Genomic DNA, 25,600 nt, shown 5'->3' with positions numbered 1-25,600 from the left:
CATTCTCCCTCATCTCTTCTCTGTCCCCTCATGACTGTCACTCTCCCTCATCTCTTCTGTGACAGTCATGAGGGGGATAGTCATGAATATCATTCTCCCTCATCTCTTGTCTGCCTTCCTCACGATTGTCATTCTCCCTCATCTCTTCTCTGTCCCCTCATGACTGTCACTCTCCCTCATCTCTTCTGTGATAGTCATGAGGGGGATAGTCATGACTGTCACTCTCCCTCATCTCTTGTTTGCCCCTTCATGATTCTCACTCTCTCTCATATCTTGTATGCCCCCTCATGACTGTCAATCTCTCTCATCTCTTTACTGACTCACTCATGGCTATCACTTTCCTCCTCTCTTGTCTGCCCCCATCATGACTATCACTCTCCTTCATATCTTGTCTGCCCCATTCATGATTGTTACTCTCCGATATCTCGTGTCCCCCCCCCTCATGACTGTCACTCTTCCTTCTCTCTTATCTGCCCCTTATGCCCCTCTTATCTCTTGTCTGTCCTACTAATGTCTGCCTTGAGCCCGTGTATCATATAGGTGTCACAAGTGGGCCTTAGGTCATGGTAAAAATTTCTGTTGCTGTCCATCTATTTTATGCCACATGGCAGATAATTAGGCAAGACAAGGGAGATCAGAGATGATAAAAAAGGTTATGGTTATGTGAGGTGGTAAGAGTTAATGTGTTTCTTCACTTTAACAAACATCAAAGACAATGTAGGCACAGTGGAATCAATGTGCAATTATGTCTTTCACAGGTAAACAGTTATCACGTTTTAACATGTTTATTTAACTGGGTTTAACTTTTCAAGATACAAGTTTGGTGTTTTCACTGTCACGCAAATCCTTGACATGAGTTTTACTAGCTCTGGGGAGTCTGTCTGGTCCACGTGAAGTGGAACTCGACCTGTTCAGATCTGTTATCTAAAAAATTTGCAAAGAACATTTTACTTTAGCAAGATTTATTTTATACTGATTTATGCCTCACAAAGCAATACATTTTACATGGACAAATCTTAAAAACCACCCATTATATGCCAAAATGGCTCTTGCATTGTTTTGTAAATCAATTGAATGAAATGTTTTCCTTTGCCTTTTTAATCAGGATGCCGTGAAACTAATATGGTACTATTATTTTACACAGAAGGAAACGCCTCTTGCCAATGCTGCTTTCTGGGCTGCTCGGAAAGGGAACCTGGCTTTACTCCAGCTGTTGTTAAACAGTGGCCGCGTCGATGTTGACTGCAGAGACAGTGTATGCCCTTCACTTGTGTATGCCAAGAATTCCAGATCGCTATCTACATCATCAATATGGCACAGTGGCCAGACAACAGGCCTGTTATTATTCTTCCAGTGTTAACATTTTAGAATGGTTATCAAGGCACAAGGATGTAGTAATGGGTTTGTGGTTTGCGAATAATTAAATGTATAGAGCAAACTAAAAGGCAAATAGCTAAAGAATTGGCATGACAAATTGTATTATATATAGGCAAATCATGGCAAAGGTGTAAGATACCAATATTTCATTCACTGTCTTGATTTTCTAATGCAGAAAGAGTAAGAAGACAAAACCACAAATGTTCCACTTTGCTGCGCGAGATATTCTTATATATTTTAATGGTGTGGGGCATGGGGCAAGGGCAAGATTTACAGTTAAGTCAAATGCTTGGAGTAGAACTTGGGGTAATGTTAGCTCTGGGTTTAATGCTTGGGATATGCTTAAATTTAGGATTTAGACTACTGAAAGCACTATGTAAGGATTAAGATTAGGGGGTATATTTACTAAACTGCAGGTTTGAAAAAGTGGAGATGTTGCCTATAGCAACCAATCAGATTCTAGCTGTCATTTTGTAGAAAGCACTAAATAAATGAAAGCTAGAATCTGATTGGCCGCTATAGGCAACATCCCCACTTTTTCGAGATGGTCCCTGTTTTCTCGTGTTTTGATATCTGTATCACTATCAGACCAGGATCTAAACCCGCAGCTTAGTAAATCTAGCCCCAAGTCTTTTATATTAAGGTTGGTATTTATTTTATTTGTCCCAGGACAAGACTCTTATTAAAAACCTCTTTGAAACTATGGGGTTCTCCTGTTTTCTTAGGACACCCGAGGCTCATTTAGAGCCTTTCACAGACTACATTATTCGAAAACATAGTGGTGGACCAATATTCTTCTGAGCTTGGAGCAAATGTGTATTTTGCCCCTTTAATAAAAGGCCCTGATAGAAAGGTCCAATCAGCAGCAGTATAAATAAATGTAAATTAAAAAAATAAACAGAAACAGCATAAATAACACATCATGTTAAATTATAGAGTACGCAAAAGCAGAATTACACATAAAGACTTGAACTTCTAAATTACATTAACTGCTTCAAAATACAAAAGATACTGATACAGAATTCACTCCAGGGGCCTGATTCATTAAGGATCTTAAATTAAGAAGTTTCTTATTTAAGTCTCCTGGACAAAACCATGTTACAATGCAATGCAATAAGAAACTTCTTAATTTAAGATCCTTAATGATTCAGATTTCTCAGAGATGCCTACCTTGTGTAACTGCCATATGCCCTCAAAATGTTGCTCAGGTATACATGTAGCATGGTCAGTCAGATGGGTAGCAGCTGCCAAGGAGAAAAACCCATCAAACGGATTTAGACATGCAAACAATTTAAAGACTGTTAGGAACCCCTCCAGCCGGCACAACACAACCCGGAGTCTACTCTGCCAGTCAGGTGTTCACTGGAGCCCCTGATGGTGGGGACAGACTGGGCTGCAGACTGACAGAGGGTCGTGAAGTGTGTACCGGCTGGGGAGAACCCAGGCAAGAAGAGTCAGGTCCACGCAGAGGTCAAAGGTCGGCAGCAGGTAACAGTAACAATGAACAAGCTGAGGTCAGAGGTCACAGGCAAAGTAGCAGAACGGGTAAACGAGCCAAGGATCAGGGTCACAGGAAACACAAGCGAAGTCAAATACGAAGCCAAGGGTCATACACGGGAAGTCAAAACGTAGATACAGGAACAGGAACTGGAACAAGCAGGTCAGCAGACTGGAGCACAGAAGCTATAACCGGCAATGAGGCAGCAGACCTCATTGCCTTAAATACAACCCACAACCAATCAGAACCTGCCCCTAGACATGGCCACACTTGTAGGCTAATTGCCAGCACCTAGCAAGACCAATCAGGGCTTAGCCCTGAAATCCACACCTGCAGGCTAATGCCTACTAATTCAGCCACAGGCTAAATCTGCCTGATTGTCCCTAGAGCGCATGCGCGCCTGGCTGCCAGGACACGGCGCTGAGGAAGCGTCCGACCGTTGCCTTGGTAACGGTCGGGAGCTGGAAGGAAATGACGTCCCGGTCGTCATGGTGACGGCCGGGACGTTGGGACCGACAGGAAGCGAGCCGCGGCGGCTGTGAGTACCGCCGCGGCTCGTGACAGTACCCCCCCCTTGAGGAGGGGTTAAGGAACCCCGACATCCCGGTTTCCTTGGAAATTTTTTAAAGAACTCCTTCAACTGTTTAGGAGCATCGAGTTGTCTCCATGGGATCCAAGACCGTTCTTCTAACGCACGATTCCTCCACTGCACTAGGAAGTGCACCTGACCTTGCACTTTTTTGGAATCCAAGATCTTCTGAACAACGAATCTTGGTGATCTGTTTGATTTTCTCTCAGGCAAATTTGAAGACTGGATTTGAGTAGGATATAATACCGGCTTCAATAGAGAACAGTGAAATGTGTTGGGAATTCTCAACGAGCCCGGAATTCTTAACCTAAATGCGACAGAATTAACCTGCTTGATGATAAGGAACGGGCCGATGAACTTGGGGCCCAACTTTTTGCAAGGCTGTCTGAGTTTAATGTTTTTTGTAGACAGCCACACTCTCTGGCCCACCTTGAAGGAGCAGATGGTACGGTGGCGATCTGAATTTTTTTTTGCGACAAATGAAGCTTGTTTCAGAGATGCCTGTACTTTCCTCCAGATAACTCTGAGATCTCTTGCAGTGGAACGGATCTCCTGGACACCAACTGGGTTAAGCGAATGCAAGGAGTTAGATCTGGGGTGAAAACCATAATTGCAGAAAAACGGAGAAGTTTTAGTAGATGAATGACAGGAATTGTTACAGGCAAATTCCGCCCAGGGTAACAAGGAAGACCAATTATCATGGAACTCTGATGTGTAGCATCGTAAAAACTTTTCTAAGGACTGGTTAACTCTTTCGGTTTGCCCATTTGACTGAGGGTGATATGCGGATGATAAACCAACCTTGATTCCGAGAAGGGTACAGAAAGATCTCCAGAATTGCGCTATGAACTGAGAACCCCGATCGGAAACTATGTCAGTAGGGAGTCCATGGAGCCGGAAAATATGTTGAATGAATAAGACGGCCAAATCCCGAGCTGTAGGCAGTCTGGGTAAGGGAACAAAATGGGACATCTTGCTGAACCGGTCTACCACGACCCAAATGGTATTGTGTCCTGCAGAAGGTGGTAGATCCACTATAAAGTCCATGGACAAGTGGGTCCATGGTTTTGCAGGTGGTGCCAAAGGAACTAACTGGCCTATTGGGCGGATCCTAGGAACTTTGTTTCTGGCACAAACCTCACATGAGAGGACATGACTCTTGACGTCAGCAGACATAGATGGCCACCAGACTGTACGGGAAAGGATTTCTAACGTCTTGAAAATTCCAGGATGCCCCGCAACCCTACTGTTATGCGCCTCTGCAATAACCGCCTTCCTTAGATGGACTGGAACAAAGAGACGTCGCTCCGGAGTAGTATCAGGGGCTAATTTCTGGAATCTCTGAAGTGTGATACTCAGATCTTGGGTTAACCCGGCATGGATTACAGAAGGAGGAATAATCGGCTCTGGGATAGTGACTGGAATGTGGTGTGCCGAGAAACTTCTGGAAAGGGCATCTGCCCGGACATTTTTGGAGCCTGGTCGGTAGGTGATCAGGAAGTTAAACCGGGTAAAGAATAACGCCCACCGGGCCTGTCTGGGATTTAAACGTTTAGCTGACTGTATATATTGTAAATTCTTGTGATCGGTAATGACAGAGATCTGATGTAAAGCACCCTCCAACCAATGCCGCCACTCCTCGAAGGCCCATTTGATTGCCAATAGTTCTCTATTACCGACATCATAGTTGGCCTCCGCTGAAGAGAACTGACGGGAGAAATAAGCACATGGGTGCAGACGATTAGTATGAGGATCCTTCTGCGATAGGATGGCACCAGCACCGATGTCAGAGGCGTCGACCTCAAGAACAAATGTCCTAGCTGGATCCGGATGTCTAAGGACCTGAGCGGAGACAAAGGCCTTTTTCAGGCTTTCGAATGAGGCTACTGCTTGGGACGACCAATTAGTTGGATCCATTCCTTTACGGGTCAGAGCGACAATGGGAGCCACAATGTCGGCAAAGTTGTGAATGAATCTCCTATAATAATTGGAGAAGCCCAGGAACCTCTGCACCGCCTTAAGATTGTTGGGTTGCACCCAATCCAAAATAGCCTGGACCTTAGCTGGATCCATGGAGAATCCCTCAGAAGAGATAACATAGCCTAAAAAGGATACCCTCTGCACCTCAAACTCACACTTTTCCAGCTTAGCGTACAGGTGGTTCTCTCGCAATTTCTGTAGAACTTGTTTGACGTGAGTCTGATGGGCGGGCAAAGATCTGGAATAGATGAGGATATCATCTAAATAGACGACCACGAAACAACCAAGGAATTCCCGAAGAACTTCATTGATCAAGTCCTGGAACACTGCAGGTGCATTGCTAAGGCCAAACGGCATGACCAGATACTCGTAGTGGCCAGAGTGCGAATTGAATGCCGTCTTCCACTCATCTCCTTCCTTGATACGGATGAGATTATACGCTCCACGAAGGTCGATTTTTGTGAAGACCGTAGCCCCTCTCAATTGATCAAAAAGTACGGAAATGAGGGGGAGAGGATAGGTGTTCTTAATTGTGATAAGATTCAATCCCCGGTAATCTATACAGGGTCTTAGCCCTCCATCCTTTTTGGATACAAAGAAGCATCCTGCTCCTACGGGAGATTTAGATGGCCTGATAAAGCCTTTCTCCAGATTTTCATCGATGTATTCCTGCATGGATTTGGTCTCGGGAACAGAGAGAGAGTACAGGCGACCCTTAGGCAACTTGGAACCAGGAATAAGCTCGATGGCACAGTCGAAGTCACGGTGAGGTGGTAAGGTGTCAGCAGCTTTCTTGGAGAACACATCCCAGAACTCATGATATTGTGAGGGAAGCTGCTCCGGAATAGACTGAATCACCCGCAGGGGCAGTGACAAGCAGGACTGTGTACAATAAGAGCTCCACTGGACAATTTCTCCTTTTACCCAGTCCATGACAGGGTTATGACGGGAAAGCCATGGGTGGCCCAAGATCAAGGGAACTGAGGAACAATCGATAAGGAGGAAGGTTATTGACTCTGAATGGAGAGCTCCGATTTTTAATTGTAGTGGCGAGGTCTCCCAGGAAATCTTGCCACCAGGCAACGGACCTCCATCTAAGCCACAGACAGTAATAGCGGACTTGAGTTCTACCATCGGAATTTTAGCAGCGCGTGCGAACCCGATGTCCAGGAAGTTGCCTGCAGCTCCACTATCAACGAAGGCGGAGAGGTCCATTGAACGAGCACTAAACGTGAGTTGTGCAGGGATCAATAAGGCGTTTTTCGGGGAGACAATCTGTAGACCTAGGTGAACTTTCCCCTCATTCCCTAGGCATGCTCTTTTCCCGGCTTATTCGGGCAGGAACGGGAGAAGTGGCCTTTTGTGCCGCAATAGAGACATAAGCCCTGTGATCTTCTCTTGTCTCTTTCCTCAGGGGAGAGACGATACGCTCCCAATTGCATGGGTTCCTCACCATCCGTGGGAACAGGAATGAAGCCGGATAGATGTGATGATGTCTCCTTTTCGGTTTTCCGCTCTTTAAATCTCCTATCGATTTTAATGGAGAGGTGCATCAGATCCTCCAGAGAGGTAGGAGATGGGTACTGCACCAAAGAGTCTTTGACCTGTTCCGACAGGCCAAGACGGAACTGACTCCGCAAGGCAGGATCATTCCATCCACTATCAGGTGACCATCTACGGAATTCAGCGCAGTATTCCTCTGCCGAGCGCCGGCCTTGTTTCAAGGCCCGTAGATGAGCTTCAGCGGAGGCAATACGGTCCGGGTCGTCATATAATAGACCTAACGCCTCGAAGAAAGCGTCTACTGACTGCATGGCAGGACTGGTCTGCGGCAAGGAAAACGCCCAGGACTGGGGGTCACCCTGTAGAAGGGAAATGATAATCCCGACCCTTTGATGCTCTGACCCAGAGGAGCGGGGTCTCAATCGGAAATAGAGCTTGCAGCTCTCCCTGAAATTCCGGAACAGGGACCTATTTCCAGAGAAGCGATCCGGCAAGTTCATCTTAGGTTCACAGACGGAACTTGAAGTGGGTTGTGACACTTTTGCGGCTTCTTCTTGAACAGACAGATGCTCAGCCAATCCCTGGATCATCTGATATAAGGACTCAACATGGGCTGCCAGGGCTTGTGCCGGAGACGGTGAGGATCCACTTGCATCCATTCCAACCACGTCTCCGTGAGTGGGCCGGTTATAATGTTAGGAACCCCTCCAGCCGGCACAACACAACCCGGAGTCTACTCTTCCAGTCAGGTGTTCACTGGAGCCCCTGATGGTGGGGACAGACTGGGCTGCAGACTGACAGAGGGTCGTGAAGTGTGTACCGGCTGGGGAGAACCCAGGCAAGAAGAGTCAGGTCCACGCAGAGGTCAAAGGTCGGCAGCAGGTAACAGTAACAATGAACAAGCTGAGGTCAGAGGTCACAGGCAAAGTAGCAGAACGGGTAAACGAGCCAAGGATCAGGGTCACAGGAAGCACAAGCGAAGTCAAATACGAAGCCAAGGGTCATACACGGGAAGTCAAAACGTAGATACAGGAACAGGAACTGGAACAAGCAGGTCAGCAGACTGGAGCACAGAAGCTATAACCGGCAATGAGGCAGCAGACCTCATTGCCTTAAATACAACCCACAACCAATCAGAACCTGCCCCTAGACATGGCCACACTTGTAGGCTAATTGCCAGCACCTAGCAAGACCAATCAGGGCTTAGCCCTGAAATCCACACCTGCAGGCTAATGCCTGCTAATTCAGCCACAGGCTAAATCTGCCTGATTGTCCCTAGAGCGCATGCGCGCCTGGCTGCCAGGACACGGCGCTGAGGAAGCGTCCGACCGTTGCCTTGGTAACGGTCGGGAGTTGGAAGGAAATGACGTCCCGGTCGTCATGGTGACGGCCGGGACGTTGGGACCGACAGGAAGCGAGCCGCGGCGGCTGTGAGTACCGCCGCGGCTCGTGACAAAGACAATAGTACATTTAATTTACTATGTATAAAACACATGACTGATCGAGTTGGCCAGTTTCAGCAGTTTGTCATTGTCTGATTGGCTGAAGCATTCAGTTTCAATAGTGTTTCATTGTGTAACAAAAAATGGTGGTTTCAGTTAGTTATGTTTACAATGAATTAATACAGTGTATTTATTGTTTAAGTCAAGTTACATATATGTGATGATCAGTAGAGGACTGGGCATAGGGAGCAGGTGCATATGCGTGGTCAACAGCATCTACACTACTCAACATACAATAACCAACTATTATGGATAAAGTATAGAGGGTGTTATTATGTTTTTCTGGGAGATAACAATGAGGGCTGATGTGACAAAAATGTTTCTCTATGCCATGTTGGCAGATTAGTAAGAGCTTTTGCAGAGGTTAATGAGCAATTCATTTGTGCTGATACCGTTTCCAAACTGTCTGTGCCCGAGGTTCCTCTTCCTCAACCCATCGCTATCAATGCCACACATGGTAGCAGGATTAAGTGGGGCTCAATTAAGAATTGCACGGCGCTTCTGCCTCTTCAAATTGGGGCTCTTCACACCGAATCCATCTCCTTCCTGGTGATCCCCAAGGCCGTTAACCTACTGGTGTTAGGTCTCCCCTGGCTTAAAATGCACTCTCCAGTACAGAACTGGCAAAAGGACTATCCTGGGGTTCCTCCTGTCACTCTTTATGCCTTCAGAAAGTAGCCATCCCTGTTAACAACTCCTCAAGTTTTAATTCTCCTTCTCTGGATATTCCGGCCCAATATACCACCATTGCGGATGTGTTTTGTGAGCAAGAAGCTTCCAAGTTACCTCCTCACCGCCCTTGGGATTGTGCAATAGAATTATTACCCGATAAGTGCCCACTACGGGGTCGCAATTACATAGGCCATGTCTACATACATTGCCGACAATCTAAAGAGAGGATTTATTAGGAAATCAACTTCCCCTGCAGGTGCCAGTTTATTTTTTGTCAAAAAGAAGGATGGAGGTCTTCGCCCCTGCATAGATCATAGGTGGCTTAATTCCATCACTGTAAAAAACAGGTATCCTTTACCCCTCATCTCTAAACTCTTTAACAGAATCAGAGGAGCTGTCGTTTTCACGAAACCTTCGAGGAGCTTATAATTTAATTTGAATCAATATGCACAACGGCCACTTCGAGTATAATGTAATGCCCTTCGGGCTATGTAATGCACCTGCAGTGTTCCAGCACTTCATGAATGAGATCTTCCGGTACCTACTTTATCATTACATAGTAATCTATTTAGATGATAGCCTCATCTTTTCATCTGATTTAAGATCTCACCAAGAACGTGTTTTAACTGTCCTAAGGTCGACTTCGGCAAAATCAACTATTTTGCAAGTTAGAAAAATGTATTTTCGAGTCTAAACAGCCATTCCTGGGTTACATTGTTTCGGGTTTAGGACTTCAAATGGACCCAGAGAAACTCAGAGCTATCTTGGACTGGCTCCAACACCTTGGTCTTAAGGCAACGCAATGGTTTTTGGGGTTCACCAATTATTATAGAGAATTTATTCAAGGTTTCTCTTCTCTGGTGGCACCCATCCCCGCTTTGACTAGACGGTTCACCAATTCCAAAGTTTGGCCACTTAAAGCAGTGGAGGCTTTCACACAACTTAAAAAGGCCTTTACTTCTCCTGATACTTCTCGTCCATTTATTCTGGAGGTTGACGCTTCTTCAGTAGAAGTTATGCTGTCTTGTCACAAAGATCTTTTACGGGAAGACTTTTCCCCGCGGATTCTTCTCCCAGAAATTGTTCCCTGCAGAGGAGAATTACGGTATCGGAGACTGTGAGCTACTTGTCATTAAACTAGCTTTAGAAGAATGGAGACACTTACTGGAAGGAGTTTCCGTCCCCGTAACTATCTTTACCAAATACAAAAACCTGCTGTATCTCCAATCAACTACTTGTTTAAACCCACGGAAAACGAAATGGTCCCTGTTTTCTCGCGTTTTGATATCTGTATCACTTTCAGACCAGTATCTAAGAATATCCAAGCGGACGCCCTCTCTCGTTCCTTCGACACCACTGACCAAGAGGAACCAAGAGGAACCAAACAAAGTAAAACACATTCTTGATCCAATATCAAATATTTTGTGGCAATTACGCCCACAACCCAAGCAATACCCAGGGGGATGACCTTTCTGCCTCTTCACCTTTGTGGTAGTCTTCTTAAATGGGCCCATGCCTCTCATTTCGCAGACCACACTGGCATCTAGAAAACCAAGGAACTCATCCTCCTCATATATTGGTGGTCATCTTTACCCTCTGGTATCCGTCAATATGTCTCTTCTGGGCTCAAAATAAATCTAGACAAAGCCCGTACTGGTTCCTACACCCACTCTCTGTACCTGACAGATCATGGAGCCATTGATCAATGTATTTTATTACCGACCTTCCCAAGCCAGAGGATATGCAGTGGTCAGGGTAGTCACAGACTGCCTCTCCAGAGCAGCCCACTTTATACCCTTAAAAGCTCTTTCATTGGCCCCTTCTGTAGCCCAGCTTTTCATTAAAGAGACTTTCTGGTTACATGGATGAAATAATTTCTGACCACGGTACTCAGTTTGTGGCTAAATTTTGGAGAGCTTTTTGTCATCTCTGTGGAATGAAGCTAAAATTCTCCTCCGCCTGCCACCCTCAGACCAACGGCCTAACCGAAAAAAATGAATCAATAATTGGAGAAATTCTTAAGATGCTATATTTCACCATCCCATGATAATTGGATTGACTTGCTCCCCTGGGCCGAATTCGCCCACAACAACTTATCTCACAAATCCACTTCAGTTTCGCCTTTTTTCACCCTCCAGGGCTTTCACCCAAAACGCCCTCCATTTTCCAACCTTCTCCCCTCTGGAGTTCTAGCAGTAGACTCTCTACACCAAGAGTGCTCCTCCTGATGGGCTCAAGTCTAACTAAAATCTAACTTAAGCCTCTCTTTCCAGTAAAAGATTCTTTGACAAGAGAAGACGACCTGCACCCAAACTTAAATCGGAAGATAAGGTATGGTTGTCCACTCTGAATTTCTGACTGCGAGTGCCTTCTAGGAAATTTTCTCCAAGGTTCATCGGTCCATTGAAACTTTGGAGGTTATGAATCCTGTGGCGTTTAGACTAGAACTTCCGCCTACCTTGAAGATCCCAAATGTATTTCATGTCTCCCTGCTTAAATCTGTGGTCATTAATAAATTCACCTGCACATAAGTTAAATACTGACTGTTTTTTCATTTAGCACACAAATACTTGATAGCTTATTTGTACACTGAAATTTTAAGTTGATATTTGTGTGCTACATGAAAAAACAGTCAGTATTTAACTTATGTGCAAAACAGAATACTAATTTGCACCCCTTGCATTGTAACATGGTTTTGTCCAGGAGACTGAAATAAGAAGTTTCTCAAGTTAAGATCCTTAATGAATCAGGCCCAGAGAGTCTGATGTAAATGTGTTTGATGGCTCTGCACATCCCAGTGTGAGAAGATAAGCATGCCACTTTTAGCAGCTTCCACGATCTCTCACTGTTAGCTTTAGACACTTGAATAGACTCTGGGGGGGTCGATCACAGCTGGAGATCCTGGTAGGCAGCATGTGAAAGCCTATACAGGTATATGGAAATATGACCTTCAAAGGAAAATGTTGTCATAGTTCATATTTTGGGAAATCTGGGTGTCACTCCATACTGAGGAGCAGAAAACACACCAGGGTTGTGAATGACAAGTATGGGGGTATCCGTGAACAGCTAAAATCACATATGTTTGAAAAAGGTATGTCACATTGTCATAATTCCATCATGTTTGGTATTTAAATGTCCGGGAGATTATGACCGGTTTATTGAAGGGGGAGTTATTTCTCTGGGATATATCTGTGAAGAATTACCCACAGGTCAAGACTTTGGGAATATTTGTGAGCAAAGTATAGTGACACCCAGTGGACATCCCTGCCCTCTATTAGCATTAAACCCTGCCCCTGTGAAGACCATCCCATTTAATTTTGCTTAAAAAATGGTGTTTTGGAAAGGACAAACTGTCAGCTTCTTGGGGAATCAATCTAATTGAAGGACTGACCCAGGCATACAGATTATAATTAAATTATGTTCTGTACGTTTATCTCTTTTATTTTAAACTGTTTTGCTTGTTCTGTCAGTCTATTAATTGTTTATTCATTAGTTTTCTTTATATCTGAATGCCCTGTATTTTTGTATATTAATTCTATAATTTAATAAGTTGCGTCTTTGATACTAACGAATCCATTAGCCTATTAGAAGAGATTGTTCGACCAGGTTAAGCCTTGGAATGCCAGTGCGTGATTTGTTGATACATTTGATTAACAAGCTGTGTGTGCTTGCATTTACATTTGTGTAACAGACTGGAGGTGTGAAGAGTTAACCCTGTGTGTGCTGGTGTGGGTCTTGTTAGTTTGTGGATAACTAGAAGCCTGCGTGCCAGTGTGGGACAGTGTATTGGGGTTCTATTGCTCGTATTCAATAGGTGGTGGCAGAACCTGAAGTGTCTGGGGGTGTGAGAGCGCTGTGTTGGGGGCGATTCCGTAGGTCTATAACCTGTGTAATAGTTAGAGAGAGACTGCGGGCTGAAATCGTGTGTGACCTCATGCAGCGAACACCCCAAAGTCACGGCAGCTGGGAGCGTGTTCGTGACAGGGTAACACTTACCTACTGTAACACTTACCTGCATTGTGCTCCTCCGCTCTGCCGGCCGCCCGTCACTTCTGGGTTGTGGCAGTACCGATCACATGACCGTCCAGCGGGGAATTTGAAACCCCTCTTTCCTCTGTATAAAGATCACGCTTTGACACAAGCCCTGTGTAACGCCATCTCAGGGTGGCATTACCTTTCTTTTCCTATGGGATTCTGCTGAAGCCTCTCTGGCTTCGCGGAATCCATTACAGAAGAAGTGCTCTGTGCATGCGCACAGCACTTCCTCCTGTCACGGCAGCGCTAAGCTGCCGGTAAGCAGTAAAAAAAAATCTTTGCAGGAGAGCTGTCATTTTGCTGGGGCTCCCAGAGTAGCACCAGCATGATGCATTTCAGCGGTGCATAAATATGCGCAATGCATATTTAGTATCACCGCATCTTATTGATGCATAAACCACTATTTGATAGTTAAAATTATTTAAAATGCAATTTTTCTTTTCACAATATATGAAAACCAAGGGTTATTATGACGCATATGGAAAAGTAAGAAAACATTATAGAATTATTAGACTTTTCCTATATGTAATATGGATATAAGATCCAAGTGCATTACATACAGTATATGTGACTGGCTTAACATTTAATTCTCATCATAAAATATTTTTAGGTTTCTGTTCCAGCTTCATAAGTTTTCCAAGCTCTTAGCAATATTCTTAGTTTTAAGGATTTCAGGATAGCTGGCATGTGCTCACAAATACCTTTTGGAAAGGAAAGGAAGAAAGAAAAGTTTTGGCTTACAATGTGTTTTGTGTGAGTCACGAAAATTCTCTGCCATGGAAACTTTATCCACCCATCCAATCTCACGTTTTCTTGTTATCATCTCATACGTGGAAAGGCTTTGTTAGCTGTCTCTTTCCCTCAGAACCCTCAAAGTACTTAAAACAGTTTGTGTAGCAGCAAAGTATCTCTGGAACAATCTCATTGAACAGCAGCACATAGTACAGTTGATAAGCATTTTTGTAGCCCATGTGGGTACTTCACAGGAACTGAGAGGGAAGGAGGAAATCAAGCCTTGTCTTTCTTTTAACATTTTCCTTAGAGACTTTTTGGGAGGTCCATTCACTGATATTTTTTGTTTTGGTTGTTGTTGGAAACTAATTACACTTTTCTCATTCTTCTTACATCTGCAATGAGTCCTTTTTCCACAGAACCACTTATTGCATTTCACTAAGCTGGGTTTGACATTTCACTCACCTATATACAAAGTTCAGAACAGTCTGTGTCCCACACCTTTCAGTTACATTCTATTGTGTGTTGTGATAATGGTTAATCATATCCTAGAGGGCATAAAACACTGTGGGGGTCATTTACAGTGCCAATTTTTAGAATTACATATATATTAGTGCTGCAAGATGGCATTGACTGCAGGACGGCAAATAGTTGCTTAATTATTGAGATATTGGTCGATTTGGGCATTCCATATGGATTCAATAATGCGCACAAAAGCAAATATAGAATAGTGATTTACAGGATGGGAATTGCACATATTTAATGGCATTCTTATCTTGGTGTAGATCATGTAGGGCCTGATTCATTAAGGAACTTAAATTAAGAAGTTTCTTATTTCAGTCTCCTGGACAAAACCATGTTACAATGCAAGGGGTGAAAATTAGTTTTCTGTTTTGCACATAAGTTAAATACTGACTGGTTTTTTTTATGTAGCACACAAATATCAACTTTAAATTTCAGTGTACAAATAAGCTATCAAGTATTTGTGTGCTACATGAAAAAACAGTCAGTATTTAACTTATGTGCAAAACAGAAAACTAATTTGCACCCCTTGCATTGTAACATGGTTTTGTCCAGGAGACTTAAATAAGAAACTTCTTAATTTAAGTTCCTTAATGAATCAGGCCCGTAATGCGTAAAACAGATTTTTACAGAAATTACAGTAACTACTATTGCTACTTTCACAAACAACCTTTAAGGTGTGGCTTGTGCACAGTATTGGCAATATACATAGTGATTGAAGTAAAATTGTAGAAGTCACAGTATGGATAATGTAAGTGAATGGAATTTGATATATTTCCAATTAAAGCAGTAGGTGAAGTGCGTGGTAGGGCCTATCACCATATACCAGACCATTTCAACCACTATTTAATCTCTCACAACTAGATTTTAATAATGTTGTATTATGTTACAAAAACATCTAAAGAAAAAGTCCTGAATTATGCTGACCCCACACATTTTTATTTTGTAAACCCACCTTTTGCAGCAAAAAGGGAATTTTAATTTGTATGTTCTTTGATTCTCCTAAATTTCAGCATAGTATTTATTACTTGTATAACTATTATAGAAAGGAAAATAATACCTATTTAGGGTGCACAAAATAGAATCAATATAGAAACATTGTATACAATTCTATATTATTAAACTAAAAGCTGCTGCAAAACAGGCGGCTACAACACTCCTGAATAAACCAAAAAAAAAAACACAAAAGCAGCACTAAAAATATTTTACATTTTAGTTAGTCCCAAACATACACAATTTATTATAGAGTTTAATGTTTTATCACTTAGGTAGACAAGTGCTTATAACAGGGCCGCATCTAGACTTTATTTTTAGGGGGCATGATTTAGCATAGTCACACCCCTTCATTCTGGTTGGCTGGTCCCAGTTGACCCTGGTCCTGATTGGCCCGTCCCCTTTGATCGGCGTCTTGGCAGTTTAAAATGGAAAAGGTTTTGGGAACCAGGGACCAACCAATAATTGTGCCATCTTCATCCCTTGAATCAAATTTAAATATCTGGTCCCACAAGGTAAAATAGTTTTTGTCTATGTGGCCACAAGTACCTAGTCTACATTGAGCAGAGAATACCCCAATACGCCCCTACAGTCAATGCCATCTTGGACGGCTAAATCATATGCTTTGAAAAAGGCACATTATGTAATAAAATGGCTTATATGTATTATTTTGACATTTTTACCTTCATATTGACAGACTGGGACTACAGCCTTGATGGTGGCATCCTATGCTGGACATATGGAGTGTGTACGGGAGCTAGCCTTACAGGGAGCAGATATCAATCTCCAGAGAGACGTAAGTATGTCCTATGTTCAGATGGAATATATATATATATATATATATATATATATGTATATATATATATATATATATATATATATATAAAACAAGCAAAAACAAGATATACAATGGCGCTGGTTACCACAGCGTAAATTCAATTGAATAGATAACTGGTATAGATAATATGTAAAAAGTCCAGTTTTGAGAAATCAGTCCCGGAATAACACTTAGCTCGGTTGAGAGCGGCAGCCTCAAAAAACTTGTGACCAGATGGTTAGTCCGGATAACGATAATACTGCAACAGAAAGACAAGTAGGGCGCCCCAATGTGTGATATCATATATATGATTTGGGAAGAGGTAATAAACTGCGTACCGTGAAGATGTACTCAAAAAGTAATTGGTCACATGGAGGTTCCTCTTCAGAGGTAATCCCTCTCAATCTCCATCAGATGTAACGACAATGCAGAAAAAAACAGAACAGAGACTAACATAGTGTAGTATTGTTATATGCTAGACTGCACCAAATCTGGAAATAGTCCTCCACCAGGAGAAAGAGTGCTAGATCAGATGGTAAACCCAAAAAGTGAATTTATATAGCACACAGTGCAGAGTGCATGCATAAATATATATTGTCTGCGTAACAGATAGTCAGAAGACCGCAGACTTTCTCAAACCATGAGTAAAAAAAAAACCAGGCAATTCCTCTGTCACAACCTCATCCAATGGCGGTGATGAGCAAGATTGATAAAGAAGAATGCAATGTAAAAATATAATCAATTTATTAAAAATTGAATAGCAGAATAGTAACTCACATGAGGTACACCAAACAGCGCTGGTAGATGTCACAGCTCAGCGCGTTTCGTGCCGGTAAAACGGGACTTCCTCAGGAACAATAAAGTGAAGAGCAATAAGTCCATGATGCTGGTCTTATAACGAGCGGCCGCGCCATGTTGGCGCATGCGCAGAGACCACCACTCTCCGCGCATGCGCAGCAATAACTTTATAATAAAAACAAAAGCGAACACTCCATATCCCGGAGAAATATAGTAAAAACAAATACAGTAATTATTAACAGAGTATGTCTAACGTAAGGGACAAAACCCATATATCCAAACTCATAAGTGCTATATGATATAATCTATATACATTAACACTGTTTTCCATATGCAGACTATTGATGTAATACATTCTATATAGAATGCATGAAAAGTGTAAATAGTGCTAATTGTGACAAAGCTTGTTCTAAACATGCACAATGAACAATATATGGATGAATATATATATATATATATATATATATATATATATATATATGCACCAGCTGGACAAAGTACTGTAGAAATCAGTCAAACATACAGATAAGCCAGCTATTCCTTTTAAGGAGCCAGAGACAAGGTATTCCTATTATTAGATTATTCTAAAAAACTGGGGAACAAGTTAATATTTGTAGGTACTGCATACACCTTGTGTAGTTTATAATCCTAAATGCTTCAAATAGTCTTGCACCTTCTATATAAGTGGTGGACAGTTAATGACGTAAACAGTTGTATTGCTGGCAAAACTTGGTCAACAAGCACCATTTAATAACCATGCAGGATGACACAGACATGAGTGAAGTTACAGGCAATTCATTTATGGTGCACGTGGATATGGGCTAGATGTGTTGTGAATAGTAACTTTAAAGGAAGCGATTAAACATGCAGGTCTGTTGGCAAGTGTTTTTTATATCATTATTTATAATGTAAGTAGAGTTGTAAAATGGGCAGATTTAGCATTACGTGTAGGCTTTGTTTATACTGGAAATATAAAAATCAGCACATGTTGATACATTAAAGATAAGAATATCATATTAATTGATATATTATTGCTCACAATGTGGGTCCCAGTATGTATTATATGTACCACAGACCAGGGTTGCCAACTATCAATAGTCAGTAAAAACAAATCAAATTTGCACCCACCAACTAGAGCGGATTAGCCATCAGCCTCACTTGTCATTTCAATGGTCCACGCAGATGTGTACAAAGAATGGTTTTGAGCTTTTGTAGGGTTTTAAAACTTTGATTTAAAATCCATGAGCCTCATTTTGTAGAATCAAGCACAAAGTGGTGAGTCAGTGATTGTGAATGTCCTTATTTACATGTATAAATCACCCTTGGGTAGCTGCATGTTTGTATGTACTAAGAGAGGGGTGCCATGGTTCCTGCTTGCTATGATTCACAATGTCAAGAGAGTGTGGAAACTGATTCCAGGAATACAAAGTAGAAATCCATGGCATGATCTTGTATCTCATAGAGATTTAAGTTGTCACAAGCTTAAGAGAGTGTAATGGGCACAGCTGATTACAATATGCATTTGTTTAATAGATGTGAAGAGTTAAGGTAAGATTTAGTGTGTTTTATTAAAAATTATTGCTAAGTATATGTAACTGTTACCTGTGGTATTATCTGTATCCTGCCCCATCCCTATTACATTATTTTATGTTTCTCTTGCAGTCCGGCTCCACTGCTCTGTTTTTTGCTGCCCAACAAGGTCACAATGATGTAGTGAAATTCCTCTTTGAATTTGGAGCATCTACAGAATTTACTACCAGAGTAAGAATCATTTATTTTATTCTTAGAATAAATCAAATGTTGGACATGTAGACATTTATCCCTATAATCCGCTATTGGCTATGTGATAAGCTAAGGTAGATTATAAAGTTCAGGAATATCGCTGCATACCGCTCCGTTAGACCCAAAGTGAGAAGGAGCAATAGATAGGTAGATAGCAAGACACATTGTTGTATTATAACAGAAGGTTTCTCTATAGCAGAATTTGCCTATACCCATCTATACGTATCTGCAATCTGCTGCAATCTAAGTGGTTATTATACGGGGATTTATTTATAATAGTGTACAGATAGACAATCTTTCATGCAGCACTATCATACCATATTATATTAGCAATTCCTTTATGATACTACCTAAGATCGATCCCTTATAAAATAAGAGGCAGAATCACTCTATCAGTGGATTTTAAACACACACAATTTTTTTAAATGAGGATAGTCGGATTTATTTTGCTTTTTTGTTTGTAATAAATAAAAGTTAAGTTTTATATACCTCTCTATCTCCAACTTTAAAATAAAGCAAGAGTACTGTGCACCCAGGCCATTTCTTTCTGTTTCTGGTCCAGATTATAAAGTGAAGTCTGGTTTGGAGAGCAGATCAAGTGAGTCATGATCCAACCTCTCTAAGGGCTAGCTTTACTAAGCTGCGGGTTTGAAAAAGTGGGGATGTTGCCTATAGCAACCAATCAGATTCTAGCTTTCATTTATTTAGTACCTTCTACAAAATGACAGCTAGAATCTGATTGGTTGCCATAGGCAACATCCCCACTTTCTCAAACCCGCAGCTTAGTAAATCTAGCCCTAAGTGTTCTACCCAAACCCCAATGGGCTGTGCGGGTTGGGGAAAAATAACAAAATCAAGCTCCCTAAATAAAAAAGACTTCTCAAAACTTGAGTTCATCCCTTTATGAAATTTAAATTATTTTTATTTTGTACAGTGCACATGTTCAGTTCCACTCTTCTGGAAGAAAAAAAAATAATTAAGTTTAAAAACAGATTTTATTTAAAAACAAAAAATGAGTTCATTGAAAAATGCTTTATTCAAAGAATAAATAATTTAGTTCTGCTCTTGCTCTGTTACTGCCATCCAGAGATGTTTGTAAAATGAAAACTTACCGCCAGCAGGTTTTTAGCTAGCGTTAACTCCTTCCATGTAATGCCATAATGAGCCATGTCACCGGCACTGAGTTCTCTTCACCCCTTGATTAATAAGTCCTAAAATCTGATGGTGGCATTTTCTTTCAACTTTTTGTTCATAGAAACATAGAATTGCTCAATACATGGTTGCCCTGAGAACTCGTTTAAAAATAAACATACAAACAAGTTTATCATTATGAATGCCTGCTAAAAACTTCCAGATGCATTTAATTTCTATGGAAATGCCTGGTACATATTTCTCACATTGTTCCGTGTTGCATAACACACTAATGCCCATAGCCAACAATTGTCTCATATCTTTGCCCTTTTCCTGCTTGGTATCAGCTAATTCTTTTAAGATTTTATCATCAGTTCTCACTTACTCACCTATTCTTCACCCTAGCATACACTTCCTGCCTTGCTGTTTATCTGCAGTTTTACAACCTCTATAATAGCAGAGTGTCTTGGTTGTCTGCACTGTAGACTGGAAATAGTAATGTCATGTGGAACACACATATTTTCTCTACAGTATGTTCTCTAGGACATTTGCAGTAACTTTATGAGCAACTTTTCATGACAGTAAATTTGTGAAATAGGCCATGAAAAAAATATGGAATGACTATTATCATCAGCATCATCATTTATTATCATTATTATTATAAATTTTTATTTATAGGGCGCCACTAGGTGTCCGTAGCGCCGTACAGGGACAAACAAAATTACAACACGAGGTGAGACAGCACAGTACAGTAAACAATAAGCACAGTAACTCAGTGAGCTCAAAGCACAGCTAGAGAGGCGGGGGAGGAGAGAGGGGAAGGTCCGCATACGACGGAGCCCAAGAAGGAGGGCCCGGATGACAGGGAGACCCCCAGAGGGGAGAGGAGGGAGCAAGAGGGGAAGGGGGGAAGAGGGTCCTTGAGGAGAAGGGCTAGGTAGCTGGAGAGCAGAGTTAAAAGTGGTGAAGACAGGAGGAGAGATGACCCTGCTCAAAGGAGCGTACAATCTAATCATTTATTTATATAGCTCCAACAAATTCCGTAGCGCTTTATAATTGGGAACAAACACAGTAAAAACACAATACTGGGTAATACAGGCAGACAGAGAGGTAAGCGGACCCTGCTCAAATACTTGTAATCTATGGGACAAGCAGAGTTTGGACATCAGGGTAGGTATATGTATATATTGCATATTGGTCCAGATTGCAAAGGTAAAAAGTGCTTGTGGCTATTTGATCCAATCACATAGCAATGTTGGTCAAAGGGTTGTTCTTTTGTGTGAACCGTGTAAAGAGTGGAAAGAGAGGTTGACAGGCTGGGTGGTTGAGAAATTTTGTAAGCTTGTCTGAAGAGGTGCGTTTTCAGAGAATGCTTTGAAGATTTGAAGACTAGAGGAAAGCCTTATTGTGCGAGGGAGGGAATTCCACAAAGTGGGTGCAGCCTGAAAAAAGTCCTGTAAGCGGGAATGAGGAGCATGTAGTGAGTGTGGATGAGAGGCGAAAATCATGTGACGAATGAAGGAGTTAAATTGGGAAATATTTTGAGACAAGTGAGGAGATGTGTGTTGATGCAGTTTTGTGATGGCCCTGTATGTTATTAGAAGTTATTTATATTGGATTTGGTGAAAAACAGGCAACCAATATAGAGTGGATCAGCAGTTGAAGAGCGATTTGCAAGGAAATCAATCTAGCCAATGCATGCTAAATATTATGCTGCAAGATGATAGCTAGCCTAGATTATACCACAATGTCCATCATTTTCATATAAAGAGCTTAGTTCTGGTGAAAATGTTAGGCCTTAATTTACCACAATCAGTGATATTTCTTAAATAATCACCTTCCTTATCACTAGATATATATTTATCTGCAAGCACTGATTTCTTTGTAGACATTAGTATATGTTTCAAAGGATAAAATATCCTTGCGAACATTAATATCTCATGGGACACTTAGCTGTTAGCTGTTAAGTAGCTGAATCTGCTGATGTGTGTGGAACCACTGTATATGATCATACTCAATTTTATTACACTCCATATAAGATATAAGACACTACACGTATCCAACATGACTTGATCATTGGACAAGGACATCATGAAATTCTATTACGGTCTATATAAGATATAAGGCACTTCACGAACCAACATGACCTGACTACTGGATATCTTTACACACATAGGAAACTACACCTACCCAACATAACATGACAAGTGGATATGCTATAAATACAATTACCGTATTTCCCCATGTATAAGACGCACCTTTTCCCCAAAAATTTTGGGTCTAAAACCTGGGTGCGTCTTATACAGGGGTAGCGGGGATGCAGAGGGGGCGGACAGTGTTACAGTGACAGCGGGGGGGATCGAGGGGGAGCGGGGCAGCGGTGCAGTTCCAGCGGGGGGGGGGGATTGAGGGGGAGCGGGGCAGCGTTACAGTGGCAGCAAAGGGGATCGAGGGAGAGGGAGAGGTATCCAGGAGGAGGGGGGGTGGGGCAGCATTACAGTGGCAGCGGGGGGATCCAGGAGGAGGGGGACAGGCACAGTGGCAGCGGGGGGATCCAGGAGGAGGGGGACAGGCACAGTGGCAGCGGGGATCACGGAGGAGGGGAACAGGCACAGTGGCAGTGGGGATCCAGGAGGAGGGGGCAAGGCATAGTGGCAGCGGCGATCCAGGTGGAGGGGGCAAGGCACAGTGGCAGCGGGGATCCAGGAGGAGGGGGACAGAGGCACAGTGGTAGCGGGCATCCAGGCGGAGGGGGACAGAGGTAGCCAGGGGGGGGCGATTGCAGGGAAAGCGTGCTGCCCAGCTGCTCTGATCACAATCAGAGCAGCCGGCCATTACACTCTCCCTGCCTTTTGACAACTACCATAATATTTATTTTTTTCAAATTTCGAAATTGAGGTGTGTCTTATACATGGGAGCGCCTTATACATGGGGAAATACGGTATATTACACCTTATACGTACAGAAGACAGTATACCTACCTAACATAACCTGACAAGTGGATATGCTATAAATAGAATTGTTTTACACCTTATCCACACAGAAGACAGTATACCTACCCTACATAACCTGACAAGTGGATATGCTCTAAATAGATTTATAATACACCTCAGTGGCAGAATTAGCAAATGGGGGTCCAGACTTACACTCCCTCATGTCTACTGTCTATTCATTTTATTTCTACAGATCTGGTCCTTCCATTGATTATGTCTTTCTATGCCCTTGTATCTCCCATGTCTTAACTGTTGTTGTTGCCTGATTTTTTGTGTCACCTCTGCATGTAACTATATCTTCCATGTGCTTCTCTACACCCTTCCTTGATCTGTCCCCTATGTATTCCCTGTCCCACTGATCCACTTACCTATCTGATGCACCCTGCTGCAGTTTACCCTCTTTATATTTTATGGTCGGGAGAGTCTAAGGGAGATGCCGCAGGACGACAATTTGTGGGGCTGGTAGCAATGTGAGGGGAAACTGTTCTTTTGTGTTCTAGCAGAAGATTAAGAAATTGTTCTTGAAATGAAATGTCTTAAGTAGGCATTTAACACTATATTGTCCTGTTCACAAAAATAATATAAAATATAAATTATTTATTCATTATAGGCACAACAAATACACAACTATTTACTGCATGTTATTTGTGCTGGTATAAAGTTCATTACTGTAAACTATTTGTCTCTGTCAATTTAGAGACTTAGCGCTACCATTTAAATCTGCATCTAGTTTAATGCATATTTTCTGTTATTTGCTGTACCCATCATTTTCTAACATAGAATTTTAGCAACCTATCTACTTACGCTAGAAGAAGTTACCAGGCTGCAGAAAGCCTGTAAAAATAAATAACAGGCTGCCTTGTTCTAAAACTTGGTAACAAGTCAATACGTTAAGAGCTATGAAAGGAGACGGAATCCATTTGGTGTTGAATCTGTGATCAGCGAGAGCCTGGCACCCATTCAGAAAAGTGCTGACTTGGCTCATTGGCACGTTACGGTTTAATGCACACGTTTAGTTCCGGACAGTGAAAGGGCATCTGAGGCTGGATTACAGGTACTAGCTTGAAGATATTTACTTTATGCCCAGTGTTTCTTATCCCATAGAATTGGTTAAATGAAGCTTTTCTTATTTCTCAGGCTGCGGAGCAAAATTCACTAAGTGCTTTGATCAGCCTTTAAAGCTACACTCCATTATAATCAGTGGTTAGCGGAGTCAGCCATTATCCATTAGCAATCTGCTACCTCTCATCTCCATATCCAATGCTTTTATGTCAGCAGATAAAGAGATGTTGTCTATGATCAGACAACAAGAGGCTGTTTTGGGGTGCAGTAATATGAAAGAAATTGATTTAAATGATACAAATTTTCTTGCTACTAAAATATATATTAGTGTTATTTACAATGTGGAATTATCTATCATATTTTTTTCCATTATTCAATGAAATAGCCAATTGATTAAGTCAGAATCAAAATCAAAGATAACATAGAATCCTGTGTAATTCCATTTCCTGCAGTTAATTTTCAACCCATGACACTACTCCTTATTTATATTTTTATCAGACACAAACATATGATCATCTTTATCCATGCATATAAGAGAAGGTTTTCTTGCCAATTATTGAACTCTTACCTTTGATGATTCTTGGTTCTTTGTAGACTTCTTCTGGCCAGTAGACCTATCAATGTACAGAAAGCCTCGGTAAAGCCACAAATTTGTCATAGAAGAAATGTTGTGTATAAAGTAGAAAATGTGGGTCTTGACATATTTTCTCACCGTAATGAAATTCCCTGATGGGTCCTACATTTCCTGACCATTTGAAGACTGTATTGCCCAGTATATGAGGTAGAATTGACCTTGACCGTGTCATTTCTAAGACATAACCCTTTTACTTTGATGGTTGTTCCTCTGATGGCAGGGTGTACAAGGCACTAAACTGGAAGCCAATACAAGACCATAAGCTGTAAGCATCAAAATATTATTTTATTAAGTGATATCTCGTAATCTCAGTACTATACTGTAGGTAGCGTGACCCATGTTGTTAGATAGTGTTGAACAATCCAGTTCTGACATGCACACATGGGACCTGAGTCGTTAAAGAAAGTAAAGCAACAAAAGGAGTAAATGTTCTGCGGGACAAACCATTTTACAATACAAGGGGTGCAAATTACTTCATTATTTTACACATAAGTCAAATACTGGCTGTTTTTTCATCTAGCACACAAATACTTGATAGCCTTATTTGTACACTGAAATTTAGAGTTGATCTAGGAAATGCTCTACCCCAACTATAAATCTGTTCCTACATTTTAAATTTAGCTCCCCCTCCAATGCAACATGGTTTTGCCCAGGTACAAAGTTACTCCTTTTTTATGCTTTGCTCTCCTTAATGACTCAGGCCCATTTTGTACAAATATTGGTGGTTCGGATGTTCTGAATGAACATATGGAATGAACATGGGCTACATTAACATGATTTGTTGGTTACCAGATTTGACTTAATCATAACATATTTGTACCCTTAACATTAGCCCAAGTCCTCAATCTAAACCTATTATTTTGGTTCAATTTAAATATCATCTAAAATATTTCTCTTGTCTGCTTCCCCTATATTTTTTCCTTTTATAGTAAATGTTAACTCCTGATTTTCTCCATTACTATTGTCTAATTATTCCTTCA

At 41.8% G+C, this 25,600-nt stretch overlaps 1 protein-coding gene and 1 long non-coding RNA gene across 3 annotated transcripts in view; one reads left to right on the top strand and one right to left on the bottom strand.

Moving 5' to 3' along the window:
- ANKRD29 (ankyrin repeat domain 29) overlaps window positions 1-25,600 on the top strand; it is a 55,908-nt gene that overhangs the window by 7,562 nt on the left and 22,746 nt on the right. For both annotated transcript variants that reach the window (XM_075213426.1, XM_075213425.1), the window contains exons 2-4: window positions 1,145-1,255; window positions 16,101-16,199; window positions 18,681-18,779. In XM_075213426.1, the coding sequence (XP_075069527.1) occupies window positions 1,145-1,255; window positions 16,101-16,199; window positions 18,681-18,779 (309 nt within the window). The remainder of the gene's footprint in view (window positions 1-1,144; window positions 1,256-16,100; window positions 16,200-18,680; window positions 18,780-25,600) is intronic.
- Window positions 790-24,866, bottom strand: LOC142158966 (uncharacterized). The gene is made up of 4 exons (XR_012692885.1): window positions 24,699-24,866; window positions 24,555-24,600; window positions 2,548-2,621; window positions 790-924 (listed from the first exon to the last, which is right to left on the bottom strand). It is a non-coding gene; the product is annotated as an uncharacterized LOC142158966 (long non-coding RNA).

Source organism: Mixophyes fleayi, chromosome 5 (assembly GCF_038048845.1).
Source record: "Mixophyes fleayi isolate aMixFle1 chromosome 5, aMixFle1.hap1, whole genome shotgun sequence".
Classification (NCBI taxonomy): domain Eukaryota; kingdom Metazoa; phylum Chordata; class Amphibia; order Anura; family Limnodynastidae; genus Mixophyes; species Mixophyes fleayi.
The sequence above is the reverse complement of the archived record's forward strand: the minus strand, read 5'-3'. Positions and strand labels throughout refer to the sequence as shown.